This window comes from Episyrphus balteatus, chromosome 1, assembly GCF_945859705.1.
Source record: "Episyrphus balteatus chromosome 1, idEpiBalt1.1, whole genome shotgun sequence".
In the NCBI taxonomy this organism is placed as follows: domain Eukaryota; kingdom Metazoa; phylum Arthropoda; class Insecta; order Diptera; family Syrphidae; genus Episyrphus; species Episyrphus balteatus.
This window is the reverse complement of record NC_079134.1, coordinates 158,685,270-158,698,926: the sequence shown is the minus strand read 5'-3', so window position 1 is coordinate 158,698,926 and position 13,657 is coordinate 158,685,270. Positions and strand designations below refer to the sequence as shown.

The window sequence follows — 13,657 nt, the reverse complement described above, 5'->3', positions numbered from 1 at the left end:
ATGCTTTTAATTTTCATGCGATGAAGTACTTTTAATGGTTTGATTCTTGACAGATATAAACAAAATTTTCGCTGAAGTCCTCCGCCAGACCGGAAAAAGTTACTCTCCGACAGTTTTCTAGTTTTTAGTCTATATATGAGCAGAGCATAGGGATCTCTTTTGTTAAAACTTTCACATTGAATCGTTTTTATATCAGATGAAAATAAAAGTTAAAATTACAAAATTGACTTATGATAAACCCATAGAAAAAGTCTTACCTGATATAATGAGAAACAGAACTTTTAATACTGCTATATAGGTACATCCATCAATCATTAATGAAAAATGTTGATCTACTACTGAGCTAAAAGCCCAACTACAATATGCGTGAGCCTACATGTGATAATGTCAAAATGGCATGTGCGAAGTGCGAGTGAGCGAAAACACAAAAACCCATAAGGATGAATATATGCAAAAATGCGTGATTTGTTAAATATTATTTGTCAAGGATATACCCTGCACTCCGAACTTCCGACATTCCCTTGAGCAAAATTTCGACTTGAATGATGTATGTAGTCATCATTCCTCCACAAGTGATATAAAAAAAAAACTTAAATTTTGGACATAGAAATGCGGTAAATCATAATTTTTAAGAACATTACAGATTAAATTACCTAAACCAATGGGAAATAAAACTGCACTGGGACCCTTTTCTTAGACTCTTCCTAGTCAATTCAATTTTTTCAAAATTATATAGCTTTAATAGTACCTACTAGGTATACAGTTCAAAAGATAACTCTGTGTATGACATTGAGAAACAAACAAAAACAAAAAAAGATCTAGATAGTGTCATAGCATTGAACTTTTTTTTTTTAAATCAAACATTGCTGTGGAATCGGTGTGGTCTTATTCTTATGTCATTTTGTTTTGGTTGCAATGTCCAAACTCTGTGATAACTACAAAATGTTTTGACTAGCAAATTTTGCACACATAATATTAATAGATAAGAAAATTTCTTTTATTTTTTTTTGTTGGCGCAGTTTGAAAAAAAAACGATCATTTATTAGTGAAGGTCATCTCTGAATAAAATAGTAAATTATAATTAAATTTTAAGTATTTTAACCAAATCTCAGCGTGGTTAAAAAAATGCGATAAGATCGAAGAATTATATCGTGAGGAGATCCTTCGACTAAAATTTTTAATGGTATTCAGCCTTAAAAATATCAAAGTTACCAATTTTCTTAGCTAAAACTTGCTTAATTCAAAATATGAAACCAAACCTAAATTAGTCATAATTACTACCAATCTAACAGAAAAAGCCATTGAATCCTTGATCATATTTCTTATCATAAAATTTACTATCCGAGAAAAGTGAATAACGCCAGCCATATATCATTTAATTACATGGTTGAAATATCAAAAACTAAAAATACCTAAATAATCATCATTCATCAATTTTCAATGATAATAAATATTATTTAGTATAAAAAAAAATTTGTTTAAGGAGTGTGTAGGTACTTTTTCGTGAAAAAAGTTTGCTTTATTTGTTTGTTTTGTTACGTTATACTTTACTGACTAGAAACCGTAACCGGTAAAATTTTGACGGAGTAATCATGGTTTATACAAAGCCCTGTTGCTTTCAAGAGACACATTCAACAATATTTCTAATCATTTGCGATACTTTTCACGTTCCTCATCCCTTAACTGAATTATATGTACCTGTACGTACATGTATCCAATTTTTCTTCGGATACGTTTTTGACAACAGATGTACCTACTCTTAAAAGCGATTACAAAAAGAATCTGAACTTGTTTAAATATCATTGTTTAAAGCTTAAACAGTATTAAATATTTAATCCTATGTGGGCTTGAGTTCATAGGATTAAATATTTAATTCAACAAAGGTCACGAAGTAAGGAATAATTTATAACTTAAACAGTATTGCCATCACAAGCCGCTTTCCTTTGGAGACGGTAGACTTCTCATGAGTAGATGACAAAGCAGATCTAGTACTACACTCAAATATGATCTTCTGCTCGAGTAGATAGGAGAGTTTAGTTGTTGTACTATATCTATATTTCTACTCATGAGTAGTTTATTACCACCTCCAATGAAATGTGGCACTGTCCCGTTCCTTTGGAGGTGGTTATTTCTTTGTGAGTAGATAATCTAGTACATATTCTACTATACTAGAACTACTCATGCCCTTCTGACGTAGTAGATGAGAAATGCATTGATTTTTCCATTGAAAATGGCTAGTAAGCTACTAGTAGTACTTTTCCAACTCCCAAAGGAAAAGAGGGCTTATATTGGCAGTACCGTTGAAATGGTATCTAGGCGAGTTCAGATTCTTGTTAAGCTTCGATGCTTTCTTTTTTTTCAAATTTCCTTTGGAAAACGCACCTAATAGGAAAGTTTCGACGTTAGATTGTTTTAACTTAATAAAACGCTATTAAAAAGCCAATACTTTGACCTTAATTTATTATTTAAAAAAATTAGAAAAAATATTAATCTCAAATGATTATTTTATTTGAATAGGTACATATATTTGTTACAAAACAAAACTATAGCTACGTGCTCCAGACTTTGTTTTCGCAAAAACTGGATTCAAATTCGTTAAACTAGCTAAATCTACTTTCTATATGTAAATCCCTACCCTAAACCAAAATAAAAATAATACGATGACCCTAAATTGAACTTTTCCAGTTCGAATGAAAAAAAAAAAAAAAAAAACAATCAAACACGGTTAACTGGACAGAGAGCAAATAGATAAGTAGGTACATTGAAACGTATGCCTATACTCTATTCACACACATCATCTCTCCAATCCGCAGTCGAATCGTCCAATAACAACATCACTATCAGTCGCAAAGCTTACAAATATAAAATAAAATCAAAATAGAAAATAAATCGAGCGTTATTTTACCGGTTTCAACCGGATTACGCGCCATGATACTCATAACTGTATCGCAAAAATATAATAATAATCGCTGCGCCGCCATATGTCGTGTTTCATTCTCAGAAAGTGAACTCTGATCGCTAGCAATAAAAGAGAAAAAAATCACTTCAACCTACAGGGGGCATTTGTTATCGCTGAATTGTGCTGAATTAAGCCATCGAGTAAGTGAACGAAATATATGGCGAATCTAGTAATCTTGGAGGACAATAAAATTGATTTTATATAAAAAATGTCTTTGCTCAGGAAGTGTATGATTAGTTTTTTTGTTGGTTGTTCTATTTTTGGGAAATGATCGCAGATCCTTCATTTGGGTTTGCCCCTGAGGATAGAATTTATACTATCGCTCTATAATTTATTATCAGCAAGACGGGTAAAGTCTATCAGATTGAATAGTTCTAGGACAATTATTCGAATGATAACGGACTAGAATTGAGTTCCATTATTTCAATTGGTTTTAAAAGTTCGTTTTTTTATTAATCATGCGTAGGGATGAATCTTTGTTGATTGTTTCCTAGCATTGTTGGGTTTTTACTACATCTGAATCATTAAACGGACGGACCCACACATATTAAATTTAAAGTATGCGTGCCTTGTATGTATTTAGCATATATGTCATACCGGGAGAACTTTAGATAACAGTCCTATCTAGACTAGGTTTTTATTCATTTTAACCAGACATCCAAAGTTCAATTGGATATCACGAACACCTAGTAGGGCGTGAAAAAAAGTTTCCACTCTGATCTCGAGTAAAAGAGATTGGCCTTGCCTTTTTGCTTTATGCCTTTGGAGTGATCATTCATTTTGGCTGTGCAAGAATTATCAAACAATTTGACACGTCTATTTTGTTTTATGAGAATGGCGAGACTAGCTCATGGACATGCCACTGTTTCTCTGATTAGAAAACAACAAGAAAATTCATTGACAGAGTTGAGTTGAAAAAATGAGGTGATTCGTCTGTAGCGATATAAGATAAAAACTAATGTACTAGCTCTGTTATAAATTTTATGACGTAGATCTATGATATGCACCCAACCCAGACTATTGTTTTACTGTTTCTTATCAGTGCCACATGCGAAGCTTGTTCTGCAAATAAAGTCTATGCAAGGTATCTATGTATACTCTTTTTTTTCCAGATCGCGACAAATTTATTTTTATCTTATCATCATTTTGTATTTTATTGTGAAAAAATAATATTTAAACGATGTCTAACCCAGAAGCTTTTGGAAACTATTTCCAAGACGAGACACAAAAAAAAAAAAAAAATCATTATCAGACATTTTATCAAGAAATTATAGACTTTAGTTATTGTAATAGTTCTTTTACACGTGCAGTCAATGTGTACAATGTTAATGATTTTATCGTTTTTATAGATAAGTATAAAAATTCTTGAATGGGGTTATAATTAGGGAAAAAATTGAGAATTTTAGGAAGATGTGGACTTATAAAACTATTTATTTTTATGTTTATGAATTAAAGATTTACATTTTTATTTTTCAGGCTTTTTTTATGAAAGATTCTAGTTATCGGCCATTCCACTTGCATTTTTAAAGCATTTTAGCACTTATTATCCAGTGTATCTCGTTGAAGAAGCAAAATTTTTTCATGAAACTTGGCGGGTCTTAAGGGCTCACGATAAAGTTGAAGCTCTAGAAGTTTCAGGAAAAACTATTTCAAAATAGCTTAATTATTATTAACAGACAAAGACGGTAACAGAGAAGACTTGTACGCGTCTTCTCCATTACCGATTTATCTTTAACATCAACTTTATCATGAGCCTTTAAGACCTACCAAGTTTCAAGAAAAAAAGATATGTCTTCTCCGTTACTTTGGAATGGCCGATATCACTCATTTTTTTATTTTTGGTTACGTATACGCCATAGTGAACTTTTTTTTAGATAGACCTAATTCACAGTACACATGTGTACTGTGGACCTAATTGTCTTAATGTGGTTAGTATTTTGTTTTTTTTTTTTTGTAGCAGAAATAATATTTAAACAAAAATAATGTATTTCCATCCAATGTTCTTAAACTACATAATATATACGTCTAGGTATACAAAATAATAAACAAATAATTTTTTTTTAATGAATTATAACTTTATCGTAGACTTAACATCGTTAAAGACCCAAAAACTAAAAATGTACATTTTTTACATATTAAATTAGCAGCATAAAGAATAATGTTAAACTAAAAACTCTCAATGTTAAATGTTGCAATCTGTAATAATGGATATTATTATACATATTTATCTTTTATGATTTTTTTTCAATCACATGTTTGATTTTAAAACACAATTTTAACATTATTATTGTTTGGCTATCTACAGAAAATTCTAGACAATTTTATCGTAATCAAAGTCAAGGTTAGCTTCTAAATCAAATTAAACACTTGGCTCGGCAACATATGGCTTTATAATCAATTTTTTATTGCAACCAAACACCCACAACTTTTTTTTTTTTTGTTCTATAATTTGAATTATATCAGTATCGACGTCAAATAATTAAATTTTATTAAAATTTATATAAATTCCCAGACGATGCAATCGATTTTGTAGACAGAAGGCAACAAGGCCTTGAGCAGAAGAAATTCACAGAAACTTTTTCAAGAAAAAGGGTTGCATGCACAGCACACACAATATTTCCTATTGATCTGAAACTGAGTGACAATATAACATTAAGATCATTTTTTTTTTTGTATATTTGTCTGTTTGTGCACGTCGAAATATTCAGTAGTTTTATTTGTAATAGGTAATAGAAATTAAAAGAAATAAGTAGATTGATGGTAAATGAAGGGAAGCATATTCTATTTAAAATATGATTTAGATAATATATACAAACTAAAAATACATATAAATATCTAGGTTTTATTACATACTAACCACTTTTTTTGAATATATGTAAAGCATAAAGCAATTAAACAAAATTAAAAATACTATGCAAATGCATATAAGATGCCTTTTAACAAGAAAAACTCGGGTGTATACGTAACCGAAAATACTAGAGAAATAAAAAAAAAGAGAAATGCTAAAACCAATTTTCTTATTCTTATTCTATTCCAAATATCTATTCATCAGTTAGTTCATTTTCTTTTGGCCCAGATGAAATAACAGCTTATATTGTAAAACGTTTTATATATGTTTTAGCTCATCCGTTGTGTTACTTGTTTAATTTATTTATTTGAACGGCTATTTTTCCTAACCCTTGGCACAACTGCAACCAACCTGATGGGTTTTTGCTCAGACATTATTGTGAAGAATCAAAATTGATATCAATTAAACTGACGTTGCGAAATTCGATTCTTCAAAAGCGTTTGATTTTGTCAATAATTCCGGTATTCCGCGAGGAAGCCATGTTAATGACTTACAAAACGGAATACAATTTTTGTATCTTATTTTGTTAACTGATGATGCTTACCTTTACATCGAATTCAAGTTACTACAAAAAGATTAATGAAATGTTTCCAACTTAGACAATGTGTCTAAGTGTAAGTGTTAAATATGTATTTGTTGTGCACTTGAAACTTGAAGAGAGTTAATAACTTCTCTGATCTTGGCGTTGTGAAAGACCAAAAAACTTGACTTAAATTAATATATTGGAGCGTATATGCCTATGTATTGTCCGTTTTAGACCCCAGTTTATCTTAGACTGGGATTTATAAAATGTTATTTGATTAAGATAAACTCCGGTCTTTCTTAGAAGTAGCTTAGACCAGTGGGTCATATGCATAAAAAATAGTAAATGCTTTTACTTAAAAAAATTGTAAAGTATGAACTTTTTATTCACATTTTGTGCATATCAAACCTAGTTTATACTTATTAATTTCATATTGCTAGTATTAACTATTTTTTTATGCATATTGGCCAAAGTCTATGAATATGGCCCATTGATCGTGTTATAAATAAAACTAAATCGTAAATGTCAGGGCTTGTGTATCGGTTTTTACAATAACGCTTAGGTACTACTACTACTACTGTATCGGTTTTCAAAATCATTTCGGGATTCATGCCATACATCTTAAAAACTTTAACTGTCCCTTTGTTTACTCAACTAAAGAATACCTACTGTACACTGAGGGAAAAACAACATAAAATCAATGAAAACCACATTCATTTAAGATTGGTTGTGTTTGGATCCCAAGTTACCAAAAATCGATTAATGTCTGTGCAAAAATAATTTATCTTCTTTATGCCTTTCCAATTCTTCCATGGAATAAAAACACAAATCTACCATACCACCTTATGACCAATGTCTGGCCTTAATTAATTTGACATCACTGACTAGAGAAGAACTATTTCTAAAATTTTACTTGTCTAGGATATTTTCATGGGAACGATTGATTCAAAGTATCTTTTAACACAACTCATCATAAATAAAATATGTATCCACCATCCTTAAGATCCTTAAAACATACATGAATGTGTCATTTTATCTACTAAATGAAACTTTAAAAATCCAGAAAAAATCTTGTCAACACTACTTATGTAAGCAATAAAATAATTGAAAGACTTCAGGAAAATAAAAAATAAAACTTTTCCTTGGCTGTATACTCGACTTTTTCCTTTGTTAAGTAATTGTTATCAATTTTGTCATTTTTTCTGTGCGTTTCAAACACGTTGTATTTAGAAAGATTTTATTTGTGTTTAAATGATTTATTTATGCATTCAATCAATTGCAAAAAAATTCAACAAATGGCCACTGTGGTGTATACGTAATCAAAATTATTAAAAAAATTGCGTTTTTTTTCTTAAGATTGTACCGCTGTTAGAAAAAGAAACCTTAGTTGCTTTATTTTTTTTTTTAAATACAGGTTAATACTAAAATATGACTACGAATTTTATAGTCGTTTATGTAGTTACATATTAAAAAAAAAAAACTTTTTAGTATGATAATAGGGACTTTGAGTTTTTATTTAATTCTATCAATTATTTTATAAGAAATTAAAGAAATACCTAATTTAAATATTAGATATGAGTTAATTTTGAAATTACGAAAACATATCTTGAAATGGATTTAATCTCCAAACAAATTATTGGCGTTTTCGATTGGCAGTCCGGCAGCGTCCGGAATCATTCTGAAAAAATTTTATTCACACAAAACTGTCAGTTTTGTACGAATAAAACGCTTTCAGAATGATTCCGGACGCTTCCGGGCTGCCAATCGAAAACGCCATATATCATTTGATTTCTTGCACTACAAAGAAGGATTTTTATTTTTGAAAACTATTAAGAGTTGTTTTTTCTTAAATAATTTTGTGTTGCTATATAAAAATTTGCTTAATTAAAAAAAAAGTGGTACTTATGGTGTTTTGAAAATTCATGAGTTCACATATTTAAACAAAATTTCAAAAAAATTCTCTCTTTGAAAAAAAATGGAACCAAAGACAAATCTGAAATTGTTTGTTTTTAAAAATTGTTCTAAATTTATATGCGTACTTAAACGTTTTCGTACAAAAAAGTTTGTAGAAATCGGTTAAATGATTAACGAAATAGTCAGAAATCAAGAAAATGTTTCTATGACACGTACCGTTAGCAACCGTTCAAAAAATATTTTTTTTTTATTTAAAAAGTTGGCGGCCTTATTAACGGCAGCACACATGTTTTTTAAATGAAAATCGGTAGTCTTTAAAAAAAAAAACTAACCTTTTCCATTTTGGACATATGCCAATATTACTGATCCGAATAAATTTTCCCTCTAAGGAATCACCAAAAAATCTTAATTAACAAACAAGTTTGAAACAAGAGACAGACAGAATTGCGACTCCCCCTTTTAAGCATTCTCAATTGTCGTAATGATTACATAACATGAAAACAATTTGTACATATTAGTGCCTAAATCGCAATCAAAATCTACGTAAAAACTGCTTTTATTTACTTAATAATATTGTATGCACATTTCTAATGTTCTTAAGACAATAATTTAAAACAAATTTAAAAAAGAAGCAAAGGAGTAACTTCTTCTTAATGAGTCAATAATGTTCTACTATACAATTCCATGGAAGTTTGATTCAATTTAATAAGTAATTCAATTTTCTTGAAAATGGTTTTAATTTTTTTTTTTAATATCAAAACCCGGTGGGGTTAATCCGCCCCCAACTTAGCCTGAAGGAAAACTGATTCAGTCCAGGTGGGAGATACTATTTTAAACAATTCCGATTCCGAATAATTTGAACCAAGTTAATTTTCATATTTCCACATTCAAAATTGTCGTTATTCTAATTTAAAAAAAAAAAAAAAAACTTCAAAAAGGATTTACATATTCCCAAAAATCACCACCAAAAGCACTAGCTATTAAATACCTCCGATAAGAATCTTCAGTTCAATTTTTATTTTAAATAAGTTCACTTTAACTTGACCAATGGTACATAGTCCACTATCACCATATATCCTACTTCTAATCTCTCTCTCTTTTGAAAAAAAAAAAAAAACATAAAAATGAGTCCACGTTATCTGCCAGAACCATATATAAATACGTTATTCATGCTTTCATGTTCATAAATAAATAATATCAGGGGACACAGACAAAATAACATTGATTTCTTATCACACTCAACTTTTTTGTAGACATCAGCTTGAACATAAAAATTCACTTTCCTTTTTTTTTTGTTGGTCTGGACGGACGACACGTTCATCGCCCAATGCCCAGGTTAAAGTTGCAAATAAAAAAAAATATTTATTTAATCTTAAAAAAAGGTCAACGCGCAATATAGCCTTCAATTTGGAACATAAAATAAAATTAATGAATTACACAGATGATGTCTTTTTAAACAAAAGAAAGAAGAAAAAACACTTGAAAAAAAGAATAAAGACACACAAATCTCTTAGAAAACCGGAAGAAGGCTTACCTCAACTTAATCGATTTGGAATTCGAGTGCAACTAGCACGTGCTACTCGACGCACCTTCATTGGAGGTATGCCACAAAGTGCATAAGATTAACTATAATATCTCAACCGAAGCAAAAAGGAGCTAATAGGTCCGTGGGGTCTGTGAATGCACACGGAGAGATTGAAGAAGCTATTAAAGAAACCTGTCCAAAAATAAACCCTCTACATCCCCTTCGGTGTGTCTATATTTTGTGTTCAAATAGAAACACCCTCCACGATGAAAAAAAGAAACAAAATGATTTTATTTTTATAAAATAGATTTTTATTTACAAAAAGTAACTTAAACTAGGCTAAACTACATCAGGATTATCTTGAATAATTTTGACCAAATTCTTTTCCAGCATTGGCATGACCATTCGATCGAATGGCACATTGCAGCTGACATAGATTTGTTTGTTCAAACGTTTGGCTAGCTTTTGGGCAAGTTGCTGTGAATCGCATCCAAGTTGGGGGCCCAACGCGACTGTATTAACCACATTGCCCGGCGAATCGGCAATTGGCATTGCAAGGCCAATTTCATCGAGAAACTCACGGCCATTTATGCCAATGTAAATGAAGGTGGAATTGTTCATCTTTAATATTCGCACAGAATATTTAGTTTCTGTGATTTCGAATGTTGAATGATGGGAGGAGAAGGATGATGGTTCTAGCTTGGGGATCTCTGAGGCAGCTGCTGCTTGTGTTGGAGACATTTTTTTGGAAGGCTAGATATAAATTGAATGAATATATTGCAAAATTTAAGATAGTTATTGGATGTTTTAGGAGTTTTGTTTACAAATTATAATAATTTTAGTAATAATTTTTTAAAAATATATTTGACTTGTCATGTTTCTGTCAAAAACAAAAAAAAAAAACACCGATGACAGATGAGAATGTATCGAGTCTCGATACAACCGCTGTACATCAAATTTGAAATGGATGTATCTGTTTTGCTATGTGTGGATAGATGGCGCTAGAAAATGCTTTTAGAAATGATACTACCAAACATCTACATGTGCGGGTTCTGGAAAGCAAATTTTATTTGTGTATTTTTTGTTTACATTTGCATCTAATCTAATCCGAAGATAAATCTAGACTAAAAAAACTGCAGCGCTTGAAAGTATTGATTGATACAACACAAGACATTAATCTTAGTGACAAACAAATGACAGGTACTTACATCAGGGTGCCTACAAAAAAACAAGAGCTTATACGTACTATTTTTTGTCTGTTGTTATTTTCTGTATCAAAGTGGCCTCCACATTTCAAAGGGTCCCCAAAATTAAGTCTTGCCCCGGGGCCCTGACAACTCAACGTACGCCCCTGAGGAGTAGGAAGATACAAGTAGTAAAATCATCGAAAATATGTTATTTATCTCTTTTGTTGAACAGTTTGTTTGTCATTTGTCATTTATTACTCAAGATATATAGGTATGTATACCTATGCAAACGCTAAAAGCCGCTTCAAAACGCTACATATCGCATCATAAAGTGAAACATAGCGACACAAAGCGAACAACAAACTTAAAACAATACATCCAGAGGCGGAGCACTACTAGACAAAAATAAAAGCATAATTAAATTAAATATTTAAATATTTCTCTGGAGGCAGGGATCATATTTTTTGCTATAAAAAGGGACACACCACATACAAATTATTCAGTCCGTCCGCGGTCGTCGACTAGTGCACATCGGGAAGCAGCTCCTGGGGATCGGTAAGTGATCGCATGTCTCATTAGACATGGTGCATGTAGCATATTGAATGTTGCATGATGCATGTTTCATGCTGCATGTTGCATGTTACATGTTGGATAAAGCATATTGCATGTTGCATGTTGTGTGTTGCATGTTACTTGTTACTTATTCATTGTTGCATGTTGTATATTGCATGTTACATGTTACTTGTTACTTATTGCATGTTGCATGTTACTTGTTACTTATTGCATGTTGCATGTTGCATGTTACTTGTTACTTATTGCATGTTGCATGTTGCATGTTGCAAGTTGCATGTTGCATGTTGCAAGTTGCAAGTTGCATGTTGCATGTTGCATGTTGCATGTAACATGTTGCATGTAACATGTTGCAAGTTGCATGTTGCATGTAACATGTTGCATGTTAAATGTTTCATGTTGCATGTTGCGACACAACGCGACACAACGCGACACAACGCGACACAACGCGACACAACAAGACACAACGCGACACAACACGACACAACACGACACAACGCGACACAACGCGACACACCGCGACACACCGCGACACAAAGCGACACAATGCGACACAATGCGACACAACGTGACAACGCGACACTATGTGACACAATGCGACACAAAGCGACACAATGCGACACAACACGACACAACGCGACACAAAGCGACACAAAGCGACACAAAGCGACACAATGCGACACAATGCGACACAAAACGACACAATGCGACACAATGCGACACAAAACGACACAATGCGACACAATGCGACACAATGATACACAAAGCGACACAAAGCGACACAAAGCGACACAAAGCGACACAAAGCGACACAAAGCGACACAAAGCGACACAAAGCGACACAATGCGACACAACGCGACACAACGCGACACAAAGCGACACAAAGCGACACAAAGCGACACAATGCGACACAACGCGACACAAAGCGACACAAAGCGACACAATGCGACACAACGCGACACAATGCGACACAATGCGACACAATGTGACCAGTGCGACACAATGCGACACAAAGCGACACAATGCGACACAACGCGACACAACGCGACACAAAGCGACACAAAGCGACACAATGCGACACAACGCGACACAACGCGACACAAAGCGACACAAAGCGACACAATGCGACACAACGCAACACAATGCGACACAATGCGACACAATGCGACTAGTGCGACACAATGCGACACAACGAGACACAACGCGACACAAAGCGACACAAAGCGACACAACGCGACACAAAGCGACACAAAGCGACACAATGCGACACAACGCGACACAACGCGACACAACGCGACACAAAGCGACACAAAGCGACACAATGCGACACAACGCGACACAATGCGACACAATGCGACACAATGCGACACAATGCGACACAATGCGACACAATGCGACCAGTGCGACACAACGCGACACAACGCGACACAACGCGACACAACGCGACACAAAGCGACACAATGCGACACAACGCAACACAATGCGACACAATGCGACACAATGCGACTAGTGCGACACAATGCGACACAACGAGACACAACGCGACACAAAGCGACACAAAGCGACACAACGCGACACAAAGCGACACAAAGCGACACAATGCGACACAACGCGACACAACGCGACACAACGCGACACAAAGCGACACAATGCGACACAACGCGACACAATGCGACACAATGCGACACAATGAGACACAAAGCGACACAAAGCGACACAAAGCGACACAATGCGACACAACGCGACACAACGCGACACAAAGCGACACAATGCGACACAACGCGACACAAAGCGACACAAAGCGACACAAAGCGACACAATGCGACACAACGCGACACAACGCGACACAAAGCGACACAAAGCGACACAAAGCGACACAATGCGACACAATGCGACACAATGCGACACAACGCGACACAATGCGACACAATGCGACACAACGCGACACAACGCGACACAACGCGACACAACACGACACAAAGCGACACAATGCGACACAACGCGACACAACGCGACACAAAGCGACACAAAGCGACACAAAGCGACACAATACGATACAACGCGACACAAAGCGACACAAAGCGACACAAAGCGACACAATGCGACACAATGCGACACAACGCGACACAA

General features: G+C 33.7%; 1 protein-coding gene across 1 annotated transcript; it reads right to left on the bottom strand.

Moving 5' to 3' along the window:
• Positions 1 to 10,057: 10,057 nt before the first annotated feature.
• On the bottom strand, positions 10,058 to 10,665 carry LOC129905728 (uncharacterized). Its single transcript, XM_055981279.1, has one exon. It carries the CDS (start codon positions 10,508 to 10,510, stop codon positions 10,109 to 10,111), a length of 402 nt encoding a protein of 133 aa, XP_055837254.1. The 5' UTR covers positions 10,511 to 10,665; the 3' UTR covers positions 10,058 to 10,108.
• Positions 10,666 to 13,657: the final 2,992 nt, after the last annotated feature.